This window comes from Dermacentor andersoni, chromosome 8, assembly GCF_023375885.2.
Source record: "Dermacentor andersoni chromosome 8, qqDerAnde1_hic_scaffold, whole genome shotgun sequence".
NCBI classification, from domain to species: domain Eukaryota; kingdom Metazoa; phylum Arthropoda; class Arachnida; order Ixodida; family Ixodidae; genus Dermacentor; species Dermacentor andersoni.
In genome coordinates, this window is record NC_092821.1 from 67,457,233 (window position 1) to 67,476,744 (window position 19,512).

Genomic DNA, 19,512 nt, shown 5'->3' on the forward strand with positions numbered 1-19,512 from the left:
AAGACAATCGGTTGTTGAAGTGGCTAAGCCTAGCATCACAGTATGCAGCTGAAGAAAACCACAATGCACATGTGTGGCGATACAATGAGTACCACAGGCCATATGCGACTGACGAGTGCCGACAGCAATGAGAGCACAACGGCACGTGGGAGAGTGCACCAAGCGGTGCCTATTGAGGCTGCACCTGAAATGGTAGCTCTGAATCGGCATGCGAGATGTGTGCAACGCTGCTTTGAGGTTGCAGGAAAACAAAATTACAGCGATGTTGTTTGCATTTTCGGTAGCTTCGAACTTGCGATCGTGAGAAAAATTAAGAAAAATTAAACGAGAACAGTTCGAAACAATCAAAATTTTCGTTATTATTATACATAACTATATGGAGCAAATTGGCAATAATATTGCAGAGTTAAAATATTCCAGCCGGCCCAGAAAATAGGGTGTCCAAGAAAATTGGTCGGCAATTGTATGATTATTATGTTGTGAAAAAGAACATATTCGAATTCCACACACGTGGCAATAAACATCTTTTAAACCATTTTGAAAATGTTACGCTGCAACTGCATGCACCTGAATTACCAAGGAGAGGTTGCGCTTTGGTCAGTTCTCGCAAAATAACTAGCACGATCTTCCTGTGTCTGCCATGTAGTACAGTGAAACAAAATAAAGTTTTCTTGTTTGTAGTTGTCAAAATGAAGAAAGCGTCATCATTTTTGTCATTATTGTGGGAAACATGCCAACTTTGCAAACTTTCTCCAAACACGAGTTATTTCTGCTGGAGGTGCAAGAATAACGTTTCAGGCCTTGACTTTATAACTGCATTTGAAAACACTGTGGTAAAATGGGTGGAAGTGCAAAGCAAGATTATGGCAGTGTGCTGTATGGTTTACATGAATAGAAAGTAGAGAGCAACTGTCGATTTTCACTGGAGGCTTTGTTGTAAAACGGCTACACTGTTGACAGTGAAACTGAAGACACGTGATGGAATTCTCTTGAGAGCACCGTGGACGAGTTCTCCTGATGACAGCAGATTCAATTCATTGCAAAGGCACTTCAATTGCTCACTAGTGTCTCATTTCTCGTACATAGAAGGCTTCACTTTTCGCATCAGCAGAGGTGGATAGCACATTGTAACAAGAGTGCTAAGGAAGAATAAGTATCCGCTGGCACAAACAGGTGGTACAAAAGAGGTCCCGTCGGCCACTGATGTCTGTAAACATGGAAAAAAAAAACCTGAAGCTGCTATCGACAGGAGAGGACCAAAACCAGCGCATAGCCAGCATTCACCTCAAGATGCGTACAGGTCGTCTGAAGCGATTGCTGGCGTGCACCTCAGGAGCCCAGTGCATGCTGCTCATTGCCTGAGGGCGGTGTTGCACACAACTAGGCCCGCTTAGTCATCACCAATGATGTGCTCTGGGATGTCGTGACCAAAACCTGTCCCAGGACAAGAATCCTTACAGTTCCCGAGTAGTATTTGCCTCCCTCAATGAATATTGATAAAACAAGGTATGTTTTATAGTTGACTGCATTATGTTTTAATTTTATTCACATCAAATCCAGAGCTCAACTTACATTCTCCATTGGTCTATATTCATGTTCTTACACTCATACACCGATCTATACATAACTAAAAGACTCACTAGGTGTAACATTATCGTGGACAAATGTAAGGGCTACAACAACGCCAGGACAAGAGGGCTCTGGATTAAGCTCTGCCATCTAAGGTACTTCAATGTGCTCAGTAGGGCAGTATTTACTTATATTATTTATTATATTCTATTATATTATATTATATTATTTATTTAGGCTAATTTACCCTCAGCGACAGAACATCACACACACTTGAGCGAGTCGTGCCAAGCTAGGCAGACTTGGTCATTTACCACACTCGTATAAGCAGGCAAATGAAAGAAAAGTGCCGGTCATTGCCCACCTGAGGTGGAGCTTAACTGCTCCACAGTCTCCATAGTCTGCATGCACCTCGAGACGCGCCATGCTTTCAACGAGCACCCAACAGACTTGTCAGCGAGAGACAAGCTGCACTGCATGCCAACCTCGACCTGACCACCGATCTTTGAAGGGGCATGGCATGCCATTTTGGCAGTGATGCTTTCAGCTAGGCTCATCGCATTTGTGAGGCCTGCAGAAAATAAGTGAGGCGATTGCAGTCCTGTTACAGCATCAAGAACAAGAGGTAAAATACAATAGAATAAATACAGGAGCATAGCCAAGGAACAGAAAATAACCCTTCCAGTTCAGTATACCTAAAGGGCTACAAAGGACAATCCACATTGAATACTCGAAAGCAGAGCTACCTCTTCTTTGTGGAAGGCTTATGACAGCAGAACCTATTTGTGACACTTTTTCATCTCATGCATATTAAAGCTATTGGTGTAGTCCAAGTAATGAAAAGTTGTTGCAACATCCTAAGCTCATTGCAATCAGCCTATTTAATGTCAACTATAGGATCTCCTGTCACCCCATATCTTGTGCCAGATGATACTGACATATGACCTCGTTTATCTTTTACGGGTGAGCGCTTTTACCATCTACAAAGTGTTATCGCTCAGCGCAGGACGTGTCTACATGTATAGGAAGTTTCTAGAATGTTATCGCTGCTTCTATCCACTGTCTGTTGTCGCCGAACCTTGCGTAAGCCGAGTGCATGTATGCACGACACAAATGGTGTAGAACTTTGTGGAAGGCACGCGGGTCCCAGCGGTTACTCTGGAACATTCGACGACTGATTTATAAAAGCCGACGTGCTTGACCCGCTGATCAGATTTTTACCGATCGCCGACTGTGTTAGTCACTGTCGCTGTTCTCTGAGTATAACGTGTTTTTTGAGGGCACAAGATCACCCAATAAAATGCTAGCTTCCTCATATTTAGTATTGCTGCTTTCCTCACCGTCACTACTACACGACAATACCATCCCGTGCTTGCAAATTTTCTATGTCCTCACACTACCTGTCTGCTGCCCAGGATTGCACGTCAGTTCGATTGATAACAATTCAGTAACCCTGATAGGCCATCGGTTACCTGCCCTACACATTACATTGCTGGTCCAAAGTTCATTTACAATGCAACAGCATTCTTTAAGAGCTTTACCCACATAGCGGTAGGTCTGTACGTCTGTATGTATGACTGCACATAACCTCTTTCCTGCCAACTTGGGTTTGTGTGTAGTCTATGATCAAATGGGTAGAGCATTTGGTCGCTGTGCTGTCCCTGGGAACTGGGTTCAAAACTAACTGCCGGCCCAACTTCGGTCGCTGAGCATGTAACAATGGGTATCTGCTGCTATTCAACAAACTTCTTTGGTGCTAAGTTGGGTCACTCGGTACGTGCCATTGTTCAATGACCCTGAGCAGCCTCTGCCAGTGATTTCCAATTATCCCTGTCTTGTCATCTACTTTTACCCCGACTGTCTAGGTTGGGTGGCCTGCTCCCTCCCAACTAATTTGGTCTTTCTCTCTTCAAATTGAGAACAATCCTAGACCTCTCCAACCTATGATCACTACTATTTACCCGACCTCACACTTCTACAACTTGCACTATGCTAGGGTCGGCACGAAGTATGAAATCTATTTCATTTCTTGTGTCCCCATTATGACTTTTCCAGGCCCACCTCCTGTTATTCCGCTTCCAGAAGAAGGTATTCATAACTCGGAGGCAATTTATTTCCATGAAGTCTGGCACATCTTTCATCTTCTAATTCTAGAGTTCATGACACAGTTGCCAGTCACCTGTTCCCCCACCCAATTTTCCCCCACTTTCGCATTAAAGGGCCCCTCGAGGTCTGGCCATTTTGAGCTAACAAGCACAGCGCATACAATGCGGACTCATAATCAAGGATGCTAAAATTACATCACTACACACCGCCGAAACAGCTAAAATTTCGAACTAAACACTGTTTGCTTTTTTCCTCACGGGCCTACGCTCCAAGATGAGGGGTTGACTTATATCAGCAAAAGCGCCTACATACATGTGTATCCTGCGATGTTGCTCATAGTGACGTGCGACACTTTAAGAATTATTCAAGGCAACATGTGTTATTTGTGTAATCTGCTGTCTCAAGAGACGAATTAAAGTTTAGAGAAATAATATAACATGCAGACCGAATGTCTGCTGTGTTTGTTTTACTTTGCACCACAGCAAGAGAGATGTACAGTCGAACCCTTTTTATAACTATACCGGTTTCAACAATATATCGGTTATCACAACGAAAAGCAGCTGCACCATAAACTTTTGTAAGTTTTCTATAGGGAAATAACCTGCTTACTTCAATGTCCTCATGACGCATTATCACTTATAACGATGAAGTATGGCTGCTGGGCGTCCATACTGAAAGGTAATGGAATGCGAAATCCTGTAAAAGAAAAAAGGAAAAGTGAGATGCGAGCGGCTGCATGATCGCCCGGCACCCCAACTGCCGCTCCGTTCGAATTTCTTCCCTCACCCTTCCACTCCTCCGAACACAAACGGACTGCGCCCATATCTCTAGGCTGCGCCACCCTCCGAAACACGACTGGACCGCGCCAATTGTGCTGACAGTGCTGCCGGCGCTGCTCCCAGATTGCTCACTCGACCCTCACAGTTGGTCCTTTAATCTCTGGCCCTCATTCTGCGCAATTCTGCTAACGGATTAAGTCGCTCATGCTTTTCTTTGTTCATTGCTTCTCAGCCTAGTTTGACATGCCACCGAAAGGGAAGATGGCTGATTAGCCCACTGATCATCAGCAATGCACAACATTGCCGGTGAAAAGAAAGTGCGCTGCTATAAATTTGGAAACGAAGTGCTTCTAACCGATGAGGCGATCGTCGTGAACGTACTTGCATCAGATAGCGACGGCAGCGATGACGGAGCAGGGCAGCTGGGTCAACAATGTCCCCGCGGGAGGTCCTGCATATGATTCAGTCCCTCATGAGCTTGTTTTTGCGAGGAACCTTCCGCTTCCCTAGATGGGGCACCTAAATGCCTTGGAGAAGGATGTCGGCAAGCTTCGCATAATGCGAGCAAGAATGACGGACATGCGGTTTTTTCAAGCAAGCCAGTGGGGAGGTACGTGGCAAGATGCTTGTGGCGATCTGGCTCCAGCATTTCTTCTGGATTTCTCTTGCTGAGATGTTGCCATAGCAGCCTTCCCGCATATTTTAAAAGGCGCCTCTTGGCGCCACCAAAATGTTGCCTCGGTGGAGCTCGTATGTCATTTGCCGCTCTTGACTCTTCTTTACAGTTGTTATACCAGTGCCGTTCTTGAACGCCGACAGTCGCGGCTTCTTAACAACATGCGATCTAAGTGCGCAGGAAGCAGAGTTAAACAGTTGATCGAGTCAACACAATCAGAAGGCAGATGGAGGAAGGTGGCAGGGAGGAGAACTGATCTTCACGCCATTATATTTTTCTCGGAACCGCTACGCCATTCCCCATGTTTTTCGTGGAACCCGGTTATAACAATGGATTTTTTGTGGCACTTGAATCAATATTGTTATAAGTAGGTTCAACTGTATTTCTGTTTTGTCTGCTTATTCCCACATCGTTCAGTTGCAAGTAAACACAATGAAACTATATAATTTTCTAGCCTGTTCCAGCATGTGGTCATGCTCTGTGATAGACTTGTGTCAGCCTCGGTATCTGTGTAGCACTGACCAATGCCTCCTCTAAACAAAATTATGCCTTGGACGTCGCTTGTTTTGCCATTAGAGGTTTGCCATCACAAAATGCGAGCAGATCGCCGCGTAGTCGTGCTTGCAACTGTACTGCTGGAGCCGGAGTGATGCTGTTGGCAACATTGTGTCGGTGCAGCGGTGCATCTGGCTACACGTTGTGCAGGCAGTTGCTTGTATGCTTGTAACATGCACTGGAGGCTTGATGTAGAGCACACGCCTGCTTCATCACAAAATTTTTCTTTGAAGCTATTAGAAATATTCTAATGTGAATGATATAACATGCTTACTTTATTTTTGTGTGTATTAGGACATAACAGAACATTTATGGTTTCCACTGATGCAACTCGTTTCTAGCCTTTTTATAAGCATTCAGCCATCTTTCGACAATGTCGTGCAATGAGTTTTGAAGTTTTGAGCATTACATTAATTTGGCAGCTTTTCAAAAAGTTAACATTTTGTCAGGATTAGTTCATGTTAAAAAAATGAATGGTGAAGAAAGGTGCGCTCAAAATTCCTGATTCCTTTTTTTTTTTTTCGATCAGCTTTAGCATTGCTGAGCCGGTCTGAAGTAGTGGTTGCTACAACCACGGTGACTGTAGCTCAGGGCTGGCAGGCTCTTTAAGTTCATCATTGCCGAGAAGACTGTGAGCCACACCTTAGCAAGTATATTTTTTGAATCGAAAGGCACCTACCTCAGCGTATCCCACACGAGATCAGAGACAAGCTACACATAAGTACTATTCCCAGAAACATGCATCCCGAGTACGACAAGGAAAGGAGACAGGCGAGAATACAGGCGCTCAAGCGCATACTCGAACGCACCAACAGCAAAGAAGAAAACGTTAGATATACGGATGCAGCTGCGTACAGTACCAACGACCGATTCGCAATCAGCGTGGTCGACAAGAAGGGCGAACAACTTACAGCCACATCCATACGTGCCAAGGACGCGAGCACTGCGGAAGAGGTGGGCGTAGCCCTGGCCATCGTAACGTGCAAGAAGGCCATGGTTACCGTGGTGACGGACTCGCAAGAAGCATGCAGAAGGTATATGAATGAAAGGATTGGAAAGGCAGCACTTCAGGTCTTGAACAACACCAAGATAGAAGCAGCACAAATCCTCTGGACGCCGGGACACGAGTCTCTCACGGGGAACCAGGCGGCGCACGCCGCGGCTCGAGATCATGCATGCCGAGCCATCTCCAACACGCAGAGAACACGTACCAATGACTGTGACGAGGAAGATGAACGCATATCCAAGAAGTACTCGGATATCTTGGCGCACTACAGTAAGCAGAGGCATTGCTACCCGCCCGCAGATAAGAAGATGAATAGGGACCAAGCGATAACCTGGAGAAGACTACAGCCTGGAACCTACCCACACGGAACACTGCTGCACGCCATGTACCCGGACATCTACGGGCGAGACTGCAAGTTTTGCCCGCCGGACACGCCCAACACCTTGCGCCATATGCTGCTTGGATGCAGGAATAATCGAGAAGCACCACCATCATCATCTCCACCAGGCGATAACAGGCAGAAAGAGGCGGATTCAGAAGAATTGGAAGACCAGTGGGAGGCTCTGCTGGTGACGCAAGACCCTGACAGCCAGCTGCGGTTGGTGAACAGGGCTCGGGCGGCGGCAGCGAGCCATGGCTACCTGGACTGAGGAGGCCACCCACCTTTGGGCTCAAGAAGCCTGGTCTCACAATAAAGTTTATTTCTCTCTCTCTTACACATTAAATACCTTTCTTTCTGACTGAACATGAATGGGACACGAAGTCAACAGGCAGCTTCGACGCGACGAACACGCTCTCAGTACTGTCACGTTATATTGTGTTAAGGCACTGCTATGAATTAACACAAAAAACTTTAAAACGAACCAAACAAGACATGTTTGATTTAAGAACGAAGAAATTTTGTTATGTAAATGGAACACACTGAAGTATATACTGGCGCAGGGAAAGAAAAGGGCATGTTAACAGCTAGGTGAGGCAACAGTTGTTTGAAGACAATGCATATTCAGGCTCCCACCAAAATCCCTCTCTCCCCGCCATGCCTAGAGCTGACGACATAAATGTTGCCAACTGGGCATTTTGCACTTCACAAGTCTCCCATTCGATCGGCATAACATCAACACCAAAATACTGTGGAAAGTGCAAGTCTGAAATCTTGATCGGACTAACAGGAGTCATCAAGCTCATGGATGACATACTCGTCTTTAGCCACAATGAAGTCAGTCACGAGAGTAAATGCTGACATGATGCTCAAGCAGCTGTCTCCTCAAGCATCCCTGCTCGTTACTCTTCGACAATGACGACCACGATTCATCAAAAGTCTCCACACCACTGTCCAATGACTACATCCTGCAGGCATCCAGCTCGGCGCTGTTCATCGACTCGTCCACTTCACCTTTGCTGCAGAACATGATCAAAGCACCTTGCTTCAGCTGTTTGAAGTATTGCACTTCATCGATATGCCAACTGTGGAGGAAAGAGGAAAGTAGGGAAAGGAGGAGGCAAAGGCAGAGAAGAGGTATTTAAGCAGTCAGCAGGCTTTGTTTCCATTACTCACAAATTATGCTTCAGGGATGCACGACAAGATCGCGACAATCATTTCCTTGCAGAAATTTCGACTATACCTTGAGAACTTTTCCTGACAGGGGGTTTCCTTTCAAGCAGTTTGGCGGCAGCATTCCTGTCAGCCACTCCTTGAGCAAAATTTTTAAAAAGCGGCCTGATAAACTTCCCGGAACTTAGAAGCAGCAGCAGCTCTTTGCAGTGGTCAGTGTCGGTGTTCCCACAGCTCATCACTGGTAGGCTAATGGGCTCTTGCACAATCCTCTGTGTGTAATGTTCAAAGGCTTCGTGATGGGCCTCCAATGAAGCACACAATCCACGAATCTCCGAAGACCTATGAGCAGATTCAGCAGTTCCCGAGGTCGATAAAACAGGCCACCAGTCTCGATGAGCGATGGGCCCGTGCTTAGGAGTGCTGCTTTTTGCTCGCCGTAGGAAGGCTATACGGCCTGCACAGGGAATGTGCTCACTCGCCGCACGCACAGTGTATTTGCCAATCATGGCCACGCTGGCGATCTGAGGGGTGGAGACAAATGGTCGCGCTGAAAGGCAGTTTTTTAACCCCTGCGCTGCCATGTTCAGGACCTCATCAGAGGTGCTTGTCGCACATGCAATTCCTGTTGAATATCAAGATGCTGCGATGAGAATGTGGTCCAGCTCTTAACATTGCTTTCACTTGAAGCTGCCACGATTCTGGTCTTCAGCATTTTTTCCAGGACACATGCTGCACTCTTTATGTCCAACATGTCATTGTACCCGGCAATGTGGCGCAGAAAGCCGAACATTGGCTCGAACGGGTCGCTGGACATTTTCCAAGTCAGGATGAACTGGAAACTTTTTTCGCTGTAAGTAGATGATGGATGCAGGCAACTTTTGATTTTATTGGAAAAATCAGTTAGATAAATTTTCTTTTGCCCCTCACCAGGTCTGGCCATTTTGAGCTGACAAGCGCAGAGCATACAGCACGTGACAACAATCGTGTCTGCAAAGTATTTCATTGCCATGTGCCGCGGAAAGATCTGAAATTTCAAACGGAACGCTGTTTTTCCTTCTCACAGCCACCACGCTCCAAGCCGGAGGATGACATACTCCCATCCCTGCACCTACGTAGTCGTGTCTGCAGTGTGACGTAGCTTGTGGTGACGCGCGACTTTGAGAATTATTGAAGGCACCATCTGTTATTTGTGTGACCTGTTGCTTGAATTGACGAATTGAAGCTTGAATTGAAGAATTGAAATGTACTTCCGCGTCGTCTGCTTGTTCCCATGGTCGTGCGGTCACGTGCGCAGATACCAAAACTGTGCCATGTTCTACTGTGTTCCAGTGCGTGATCATTCCCTGCGATGCGCTTGTTCTGCCTCAGTATTAGCATAGCACTGAATTATGCCACTAGTACGGTTTCCCGGCACATAGCGTGGAATATTTATGCACTGCACGAACGAGAGAATAGCTCGCGCGCGATGTTGTCACGGAAGTGCATAGCAGTGAAAAAAAAAGTGAGAAAAACGTATGCGTCACGCGATCCTCGACGTCCAGTATGGGAGAATGCAGGGACGGAATTTTGCTTGTGGAGGCTAGACAGGGAGAGTAGGGAGACTGTCTTGCTTGGCAGTAAAGCCCGCCTGCAGAAATCATGGGTTTGTGGCACTGAAATATTTCTATCTCTGCTATTAATGAGCCGATTTGAAAATTTTCTGCGGCAGAATGCTCCCTAGAGGACACGTAACAACTTCCAGCATATAACAAAAATTTGCTATGGGGCCTGGTGAGGGTCCCTTTAAGGTGCCAACCGTAAGCTGCAGCGCAAGCTGGGCACGGAGAACAATTGCGCCCCCGACAACCTATTCCAGCAGCGCAGCAGACATTGCAGTTGCAGCGGCATCATCTCGCACTGTTCTCTATGAATAAAGAGTGCTAAGGGGACGCTAAAGGTTTGGAGAAACTGCTAGCTAAAAAGGACGGACATGCGAGAGCAGACGTCTCAACACCAGCTGCCCTTTTCACTAGCTGGCACTGGTCTGCGTTCTTGAACCGAAGCCATGCTTCATTTTATTGTGTCCGCAACTGAAAATTGCCGACAAAATAAAGAAGCAAAGGAATAAAAACATCCGAGTTCTGGTTCCTTCACACTGTGGCGCTTTGATGACTTGCGGCCACCCACTACTGCACGACAGCGCGAAGTGCTGAACTACTCGCGAATCTACTGGCATTCTACTGCTGGCGAAACTACTGGCATTCACGCGTCCCTTCGTCCCGACCGTCAGTAGCAGAAAGGCCGAACACCGCACTTGAAATTTATTAAGCATGACAAGCACCAGCGCGAAAACAAGGGTGCGGAGACGAAGTTTGCCGTCACTCGGGGTACTCTCATCGTGAGCGTGCGATAGCAGCGCCATGGTGCGGCCCTGCAGCTGCTCCGGCCGCCTAAGCCGTGGTCCATTTCAATGTGTTGTCGACTGTACATGCAGCTCTTCACTTTGATGCCAAGTTGGGTCATTGTGCATGTGCCAGTATTGAAAGAAACTCTGACACCACTACCAACACTACCCCACCACTACTGTAACCAACAATTGTGCGCCAATCATAAAATTGCTAATGACATTAAGGTCACCAATCATCTCAAAAGAATAGATGCACCACCAATTTGCTTCTTCTTAACCCCATTAGGGCCTATTTTTTTTTCCAAGTGCGACCCTTCCGCGTTTTCTCATTTATTGCAGGTTTAACATCTTCAGACTGACCTATCTTGCAAAAAAGTAACAACTTTTTTAGAGTGACGATAAAGTGGCAAATAATATTTTCTGTAGGTAAACATGCATTGTTTATTCATCAGTACACATACAGATGGGTTTGCATAAATACTTATCAGAATAACATAGTAGATACACCGACACAGATATGTTCCAATTCGGCACTCACCTACGCCTTGTTCAGGTGCTTTGCAGCCGCACTCTGTACGTGCTGCTCTTTATTGAACCAAGTTGCCGCCAAATTGGGTCACAGGTGTGAGCACTTTTCATATTACTACTTAACATACAGTCAACAATCGTGCACCAATCATCGGACTGCTAATGACATTAAAGTTGCCAATCATCTCAAAAGAATCGATGCACCACTAATTATCTTCCTCTTAAACCATCGAGAGTATTTTTCCCCCAAATGTGAACCCTCAGTGTTGAATATTTTTACTGTAGATTTAAAATCTTCAGACTAACAAATTTCGCAGAAAAGTTATCTCAACTTTTTCAGAGTGACAATAAAGTGACCAAACATATTTTCTGCAGGTAAACATGCACTGTTTATTCATGAAACAGATGGGCTTGCATTACCATTTATCAGATATTTTTTTTTAAATACAGAGAGCCTAGAAACAGTGACGTGCTCCCTGGGCTCGGTTATGTTAGCAGCTTCCACCATGATGCCATCAGTACCATGCGAGTTTTTCTCTAGTGCATAAAGCCCGCCTCTTTGAAACAGCAGTTAATGGTGAAAAAGGGTCCCTGCATGGCCACTCGATACAACCTTCATGATGACAGAACTCCCAGTTTTCAGAATCATCAATATTGTTACGGACCAGTAGTTACAATAAAGAAGAGGCCAGCAGTGTGAAGATGACGACAATACTTAGAGGCTAGTAGTATGGGCTGTTGTCTTTTGGCAAAGTGCAGCGTATTCATTATGTAAATAAACTTGTATGTAGCTTCTTTTCTGTGACTTCCCATGTAACATATTTGGTGGAGGTAGACATGCCCTGTCCTCGTCATGGGGCTCGCAGTGGATGGTATATCGAGCCTTCCGTCATGGCTCCCGGAGATGACAGCTCGACTCAACCGGCTCTGACACCTGCTGCTACTCCGACGAGCCACATCGCACTCTCTACTCCACATGATCCTGGCATATTCTTGGAGAACGATGGGGAAGACGACGACTGGATCAGCCTGTACCAACGTGTCAGCACCAATAACCAGTGCGACTCAACTGTCATGCTTGCCAACGTAGTATTTTACCTAAGTGGGTTGCACAGCTCAAGTATGGCTTAGGACACACGCAGATGAGCTCACCAGTTGATACACTTAAACAAAAGCTGCAGAACTTGTTCGGCAACCCTTACGATCACCAACTTGCTGCTGTTATGCCTGACGATAGCTCAGAACAAAGGATGATTCACCTGCAGACATGCGGCAATCACAGGTGCTGATCCCACCTCATTGTTGACTCAAGGAAGCTCAATCAGCATCACATGAGTCTTACGGACAGGTAGTCATGTTCCAGATCTTTGGCTTTCGAGCACCCAGAAATGACAGCTCGCTTCAAGATAACAATGTCACCCTCTCCTGACCATCACGAAGAGGTCACTGATTGATGAGAGGGTCATTGTCGAGAACTACCGGGAAAGGTGTCAATGGCCAGTTCAGTTTGCCATGTGGAAGCCGCCTCGTATTGTGCAACATTGGGAGAAGGAGGTGGTGAATGATAAGGCGTTAGTGATTATCCTGTGAAATCCCTTGACGAGGGAAAGAGGGAAATAAACAGCATAAAAAGTGGATCGGGATGGATGTGAGAAAAAAGAAGCTCGGACATGCAAAGACTCTAGCATGCAGTTTGCTCTGAAAGTTAAGAGCTGTGTGTATAAAACTCAACCATGTACTTCTGAATATAAAACCTTTTGTTCTCGTAACTGTCGCTCGCAACCCTTCTTTCTCTCGGCACCTGGCACGGCACCATACATGGAACCGACTTTACAATACAGGCAGGCAGCTTATGAGATTGATCAGCATTGACTACATTGGTGTGGTGAGTGCTACGTGTTTGCTTCTCTTTCACCAGACTCATAGCGCAGGCAATCCATAACAGTGTTTGGTGTTAGTTATTTTATTACATACACCAAGAATATAGTGTCTCGTGGGCTGATTGCTAGTGGGGAAGAAACACAGGGTGCTTTGTGAGCATGGAGAAGTTGCGTCCAAGAACTCCTTGAAAGTCATGAGCAGATGAACATTTCGGTTGGCCCTGCGAAAGCCAAAAGGTAGCAATTAGAGCTTTTGCAGAATGAGGAGAGGAGTTAGGAGGAGGCTGGTGAGGCCAGGAAAATTATTTTGTGAAAAAGAGAGCATGAAGAACAAGAAATTCTGCAGTCTCCTAATAGTGATAAGGAAGGGCTAGCTATGGCCTGATGTTTGCTCTTCATGTCACCAAAACTCTCACTAGTACAAGTAAGCAGTTGCTAGGAGAGTATGTTTGTGTTTTCTGGTAGGCACTGTTTTGGGAATTCACCTTCCTTAAATAGCAAATTTCAGTTCTATTGAAGGGTGCATTTTGAAGGCCAACAAATTCGCCATAGAGAAATTCATAGCGCAGGACCTCCTTCTAATTTGCGAAGAGTTGGGCATTTTCGTCAGCTACGCAACAACACAAGAAGCAGTCCTCAACGTCACGAATGCAGATGTGATGGTCGAGGAAGCTGAAGAGGCATGGGAAACCACTGTTGAAAGAAAGCAAATGACAGAGGAGTGCAAGAGGTGCAAGCATGAAGCAGGAGAGAGGCGAGAGAGGTGCGAATTTCAAGAAGAAGAGGCGTGTGAGGCGTCAGCATGAAGAGGCAGAAAGGTGCAAGCCTGAAGCAGAAAAGCGCGAGCATGAAGAGGCCGAAAGGCACAAGCGTGAAGCAGAGAGGCGCAAGCATGAAGAGGCAAAATGATGCAAACATGAAGCAGAAACACACCAGAGGTATGTGCAGGGGGCAGCACAATGGCATGTTCTTGGAATGGAAGAGCTTGAGCAGAAAAGTCAGATACTTAGATGGTAAATAGTGCGATTCCAGCTCCACACTTTCATGGTAGAGAAGGATATAGTTAATTTCCTTGCCGGTTTTGAAAGAGTGTCATATATTCCTGTTGTGGTCTGTCTTGGGTGTTTGCGCTGTAAGTTTAAGTTCAGAATTATGCACCAACTAGGCCCAAATGAAGTTTTACTGAGAAAGGGTGTCAGCCGGGACTTGTGGACCAAGAGATTACCAACACTAATCCTGTTCAGTATCGCTGTTTCATGAACTGCTTGTCTGAGGACAAAGTGCAAAACTACGATAGGGCTAAGAAGGATTTCTTTAAACCCTTTGGTCTAGCATTTCAAACAGACTTCAAAGGGCAATAAGAGAGAGCAGCAGAACTCGCCAAGCATTACCGCACGCTCTGAAGTTTCCGAAGTAAGTCGTGACAATCAGAAACAAGCGACAAAGCAGGATATGGCTCCCGGAAGCCAAAGGGTAACAAGTATTTCTGTAGGCATTTTAAACCGGAGACTTCAAATTCCCCCAGCACACATAAAGAGAAAGAGGGTAACGCACCTAAAGTAGCACAAGAAACGAAGATGCCCCCGCTGATGGTGTACACACGTTCGAGGCGCGGAAGAGAGTTGTGTATTACAACTACAGAGGAAAAGACCACATAGCTAGGAGCTGTGAGAAGCGGGTGGTATTTGTCATAGCTCAGGACTCCGACAAGAACATGCAGCCATATATGGGACAGCTTTCACTGAACAGCCAGGCGTGTATGGAGGCGGCAATATTGGCCAGCCTGCCAGAGCAAGTAACCTATTGATAATCGAATAGGTCGGAGCAAACGCTGACATAACGAGAACCCTTCCCCAATATGGGATCTTTCAGGGCAAAAACATGGAAGGAAACTCAGAGACTGATGGGCGTACTGTATTCCCTATTGCGCAACAGTCAGAGGACCATGGAATGATTCCTGAGATAGTTGAGCGCAGTGATGAGTCAAACTTGCTGGTAGCCGGAAGCGAGGGGAAGGCAGTAAGTAGACAGCGGCGGTTTTTCTGCGCAAGAAACGGAGGGCTCATTAGGCCAAGTGTGTACGGAGGCAGCAAGTTCGGCCAGCCTGCCAGGAAAAGTTGACTATGGCTGTTTGCATACGTCAGAGCAGATGGTGAGGCAAAGGGATAGACCCAAGATGAGAAAGGCAGATGGGGTAAGGAGTATGGAACCAAACATGTGAAGCGACAAGGCAACAGACACAAATGCACGACAGTCAGGATCCAGCCGGAGACTGTGAAAAAGGCGAAGGACGATAAATCCCAAGCTTAGGCATTTGCGGAGATCAGCATGATGCACATCGCAAGAAGGAGAGCTTCATGAAGATTCAGGCGTAGTAACCGTCACCTAACCGCACTGCAGATGTCTTGTCGTAAGCAGAGGAACAAAGCGAAGCGTCCTGTAGGCTGCTACTAGGGCCGGTCACTCACAGGGGCAAAGAAAGGCAGCTGCCTAGCACCTAAGGGAACAGTGCGTGTGTGGATCTGTAAACGTAATCTTCTCTCAGTACTTGGAGGCTGTTGTCTTAAAGTTGTAGCTACGAGGTGGATCAGGCAAATTAGAGGCTTTTGCCTTCTTCCAAGACAGTGCTTTGCAAAAGCCGCGAAATGCACGACCCTCTCGAGCTCGTCTGAAATATGAAATCAAACAGACATGTTGCAAATTGTTTTGTTCTTTTGATTCGTGCTGTATTTAGCTTAGTTGCAATATCAATGCTTAAGAAGCGTAAGGAACAACACAAAATATTGTTAGGTTGTTAGAATTTTCTACTCACGTTAGATCCCCAATCACAAACGGAAAGTTTATGTCACAAAACATGTAGAATAGTAAAGCAAACAGGGTTAGTGTTGCAAAAAGTTTGGAACATCCGCCAACAAGGCTTGAGAGTGGTGACGCTGGCTAACACTCCCAAGGTTAGTTCTCGTAGTAACACATAAATACGCAAGAAAGTGGATGGGGAAACCATGCCACAGTAGCTCAATTGGTTAGAGAATCGCATGCATAAGCCTGTGGCCGGTTGTTTTTTCATCCACTTTCATTGCCATTAATTTATAATTTCTTTATTTCAATTAATAAGTACAAGTAATTTACCCTATGTTTTCCTTGGTGTCTCTGTTGGCTTCTCATGATATATTTAATAATAATCAGGCCCGTCAGTTAACCCCCTTTCTTCTAATTCATACAGTTTGGAAGGTCACATCCAAGCTGCGCAAGTGGATCAGTTATGGTTCTGCGGGAGTTCATAACGAGTCATAACATGCAGGAATGTTTTTGGAGGCACATTTTGCAGATTGCATTCATGAACTTTAATTTCTTCGACGATATTAAATTTTGAACATTTTAGGAGCTTTTGTCAAAAAGAGGACATTCTTTGTTTGTGCTCATAGTATCATCATCAGCAGAAGCAGCGGCAACAGCAGCAGCAGCCTGGTTACGCCCACTGCAGGGCAAAGGCCTCTCCCATACTCCTCCAACAACCCCGGTCATGTACTAATTGTGGCCATGACGTCCCTGCAAACTTCTTAACCTTATCCGCCCACCTAACTTTCTGCCGCCCCCTGCTATGCTTCCCTTCCCTTGATATCCAGTCCGTAACCCTTAATGACCATCGGTTATCTTCCCTCCTCATTACATGTTCTGCCCATGCCCATTTCTTTTTCTTGATTTCATCTAAGATGTCATTAACTCGCATTTGTTCCCTCACCCAATCTCCTCTTTTCTTAACCCTTAACGTTACACCCATCATTCTTCTTTCCATAGTTCGTTGCGTTGTCCTCAATTTAAGTAGAACCCTTTTCGTAAGCCTCCAGACTTCTGCCCCATAGATGAGTACGCAACCTGCTGTTCATGATCTGAGAATGCCTGCCAAACGCACTCCAGCCCATTCTTATTCTTCTGATTATTTCAGTTTCATGATCAGGATCCGCGGTCACTACCTGCCCTAAGTAGATGTATTCCCTTACCACTTCCAGTGCCTCGCTACCTATTGTAAACTGCTGTTCTCTTCCGAGACTGTTAAACATTACTTTAGTTTTCTGCAGATTAATTTTTAGACCCACTCTTCTGCTTTGCCTCTCCACGTCAGTGAGCATGCATTGCAATTGGTCCCCTGAGTTACTAAGCAAGGCAATATCATCAGCGAATCGCAAGTTACTAAGGTATTCTTCATTAACTTTTATCCCCAATTCTTCCCAATCCAGGTCTCTGAATAGCTCCTGTAAACACACTGTGAATAGCATTGGAGAGATCATATCTCCCTGCCTGACGCCTTTCTTTATTGGGATTTTGTTGCTGTTTTTATGGAGGACTACGGTGGCTGTGGAGCCGCTATAGATATCTTTCAGTATTTTTACATACGGCTCGTCTACACCCAGATTCTGGAATGCCTCCATGACTGCTGAGGTTTCGACAGAATCAAACGCTTTCTCGTAATCAATGAAAGCTATATATAAGGGTTGGTTATATTCCACACATTTCTCTATCACTTGATTGATAGTGTGAATATGGTCTATTGTTGAGTAGCGTTTACGGAATCCTGCCTGGTCCTTTGCTTGACAGAAGTCTAAAGTGTTCCTGATTCTATTTGCGATTACCTTAGTAAGTAGCTTGTAGGCAACTGACAGTAAGCTGATTGGTCTATATTTTTCAAGTCTTTGGCGTCCCCTTTCTTATGGATTAGGATTATGTTAGCATTCTTCCAAGATTCCCGTATGCTCGAGGTCATGAGGCATTGCGTATACAGGGTGGCCAGTTTCTCTAGAACCATCTGCCCACCATCCTTCAACAAATCTGTTGTTACCTGATCCTCCCCAGCTGCCTTCCCCCTTTGCATAGCTCCCATGGCTTTCTTTACTTCTGCTTTACTGCTCATGGTATGGCAGACTTTATTTAGTTTGATTACTTCCATGAAAAATCAGATAGCTAAACACTCGAGAAAGGAAAGCATCAGTGAAGATAAAAGGCCACAGTGTAATTTTGATTGTAACTTGCTTTCCATAGTTTGCATGATTTGTTGGAAGTTTTTTTATTATTGGTCAGAATTGGCGATTTATTCTAATCACGCTGCACTGTATTATGCAAAGGTATGTCACATTACTACTAACATTAGCATGTTACTATTAACATGCATTAGCTGCAATATATTGGAACACATTATTGCATCCCATATATATTCTCATCTTGAATGTAATAACTTTTTTTACCCGAAACAGCATGGTTTCCGAAAAGGATTTTCTTGCGAAACCGAACACCTAGAATTCATGTCAGACTTACACTTTGATATGAACAGTAATAAACAAATTGACTGCATCTTTTTGGATTTCTCGAAAGCATGCGATTGTGTAGCCCATAGTCGCCTGATATCAAAGCTCTCAGCAATTAAACTCGACTCACTAACCCTATCATGGATTCGTAATTTTCTTACTAATCGCGAACAGTTCACTGTTGTTGCTAACTCTTCCTCTGGCCTCTCTGACTAACTCTTCCTCTGGTGTGCCCCAAGGCAGTGTACTTGGGCGTCTTCTCCTTTTAATTTACATTACCGACTTACCTAACAATATATCATCTTCTGTACAATTTGCTGACAACTGCATTGTATACCGTTCGCATAACTGTCCCTCTGACCACACGGCCCTCCAAAATGATCTTGCACATATCAGTGATTGGTGTGCTACGTGGCTCATGTCCCTAAACGTGTCGAAGTGCAAAGTAGTTTCCTTTTCTCGATAAACTGTTAACTCTCACTTTTCTTATCATCTGGATTATAACATAGTTGACCACACCACAGAATATAAGTACTTAGGAGTGCTCCTTACACACAATCTTTCATCACCTCCATTTCAGCTAACGCCTCCAGATCATTAGGATTTCTGCGCCGCAACTTAAGAAGTGCACCTTTACCACTACGAAAACTAGCTTACGTTACTATTGTACGGCCACAAATTGAGTACGCCTCTTGTATATGGTCTCCTCATCAAAATTACCTTATCGAACTCCTGGAGAGCATCCAGAATAGAGCAAGCCGTTTCATTTCTAAAAATTATAGTAACCAGTCAAGTGTAACCCAAATAAATATCGATCTTTCGTTGCAACCACTAACTACTCGCCGTGATATTCCCCTTCTGTTATTATTTCATAGATTTGTTCACACAGTTGGCCTAACCTTATCAAACCTGAAAAAAGCATCCTTGACGTCACAACAACTGAACAATCAGTTCAGCTACACCCGAATTTATGGCAACACACACGCTTTTAATTTTTCAGCTTTGCCCTGTGCGGTCCGTTTATGGAACGCACTAGCAGATACCATTGCATGCCAATCTAAACACACTGCATTTCGCAATCTGCTAACCGATCAATATGCTGTTTCAACCGTCTAAACACATCATGTCTTTTGTAATTTTCTTGCATTTTTTCTACACGTTAAAGAATTTCA

General features: G+C 45.2%; 1 protein-coding gene across 9 annotated transcripts in view; it reads right to left on the reverse strand.

Annotated features, from left to right (window-relative positions):
* The window catches only part of LOC126526739 (uncharacterized), a 59,068-nt gene that overhangs the window by 26,020 nt on the left and 13,536 nt on the right, over positions 1-19,512 (reverse strand). For 4 of the 9 annotated variants that reach the window (XM_072289767.1, XM_072289765.1, XM_072289771.1 and 1 more), the window contains 3 exons: positions 13,135-13,261; positions 4,285-4,371; positions 1,934-2,140 (listed from right to left, as the gene is read on the reverse strand). In XM_072289767.1, coding sequence (XP_072145868.1) covers positions 1,934-2,126 — 193 coding nt within the window. In that variant the 5' untranslated portion in view covers positions 2,127-2,140; positions 4,285-4,371; positions 13,135-13,261. Of the gene's footprint in view, positions 1-338; positions 1,208-1,933; positions 2,141-4,284; positions 4,372-4,835; positions 4,908-13,134; positions 13,262-19,512 lie in introns of those variants that run through there. The other 5 variants (XR_011896021.1, XM_072289772.1, XM_072289768.1 and 2 more) reach the window with 5 other exon arrangements.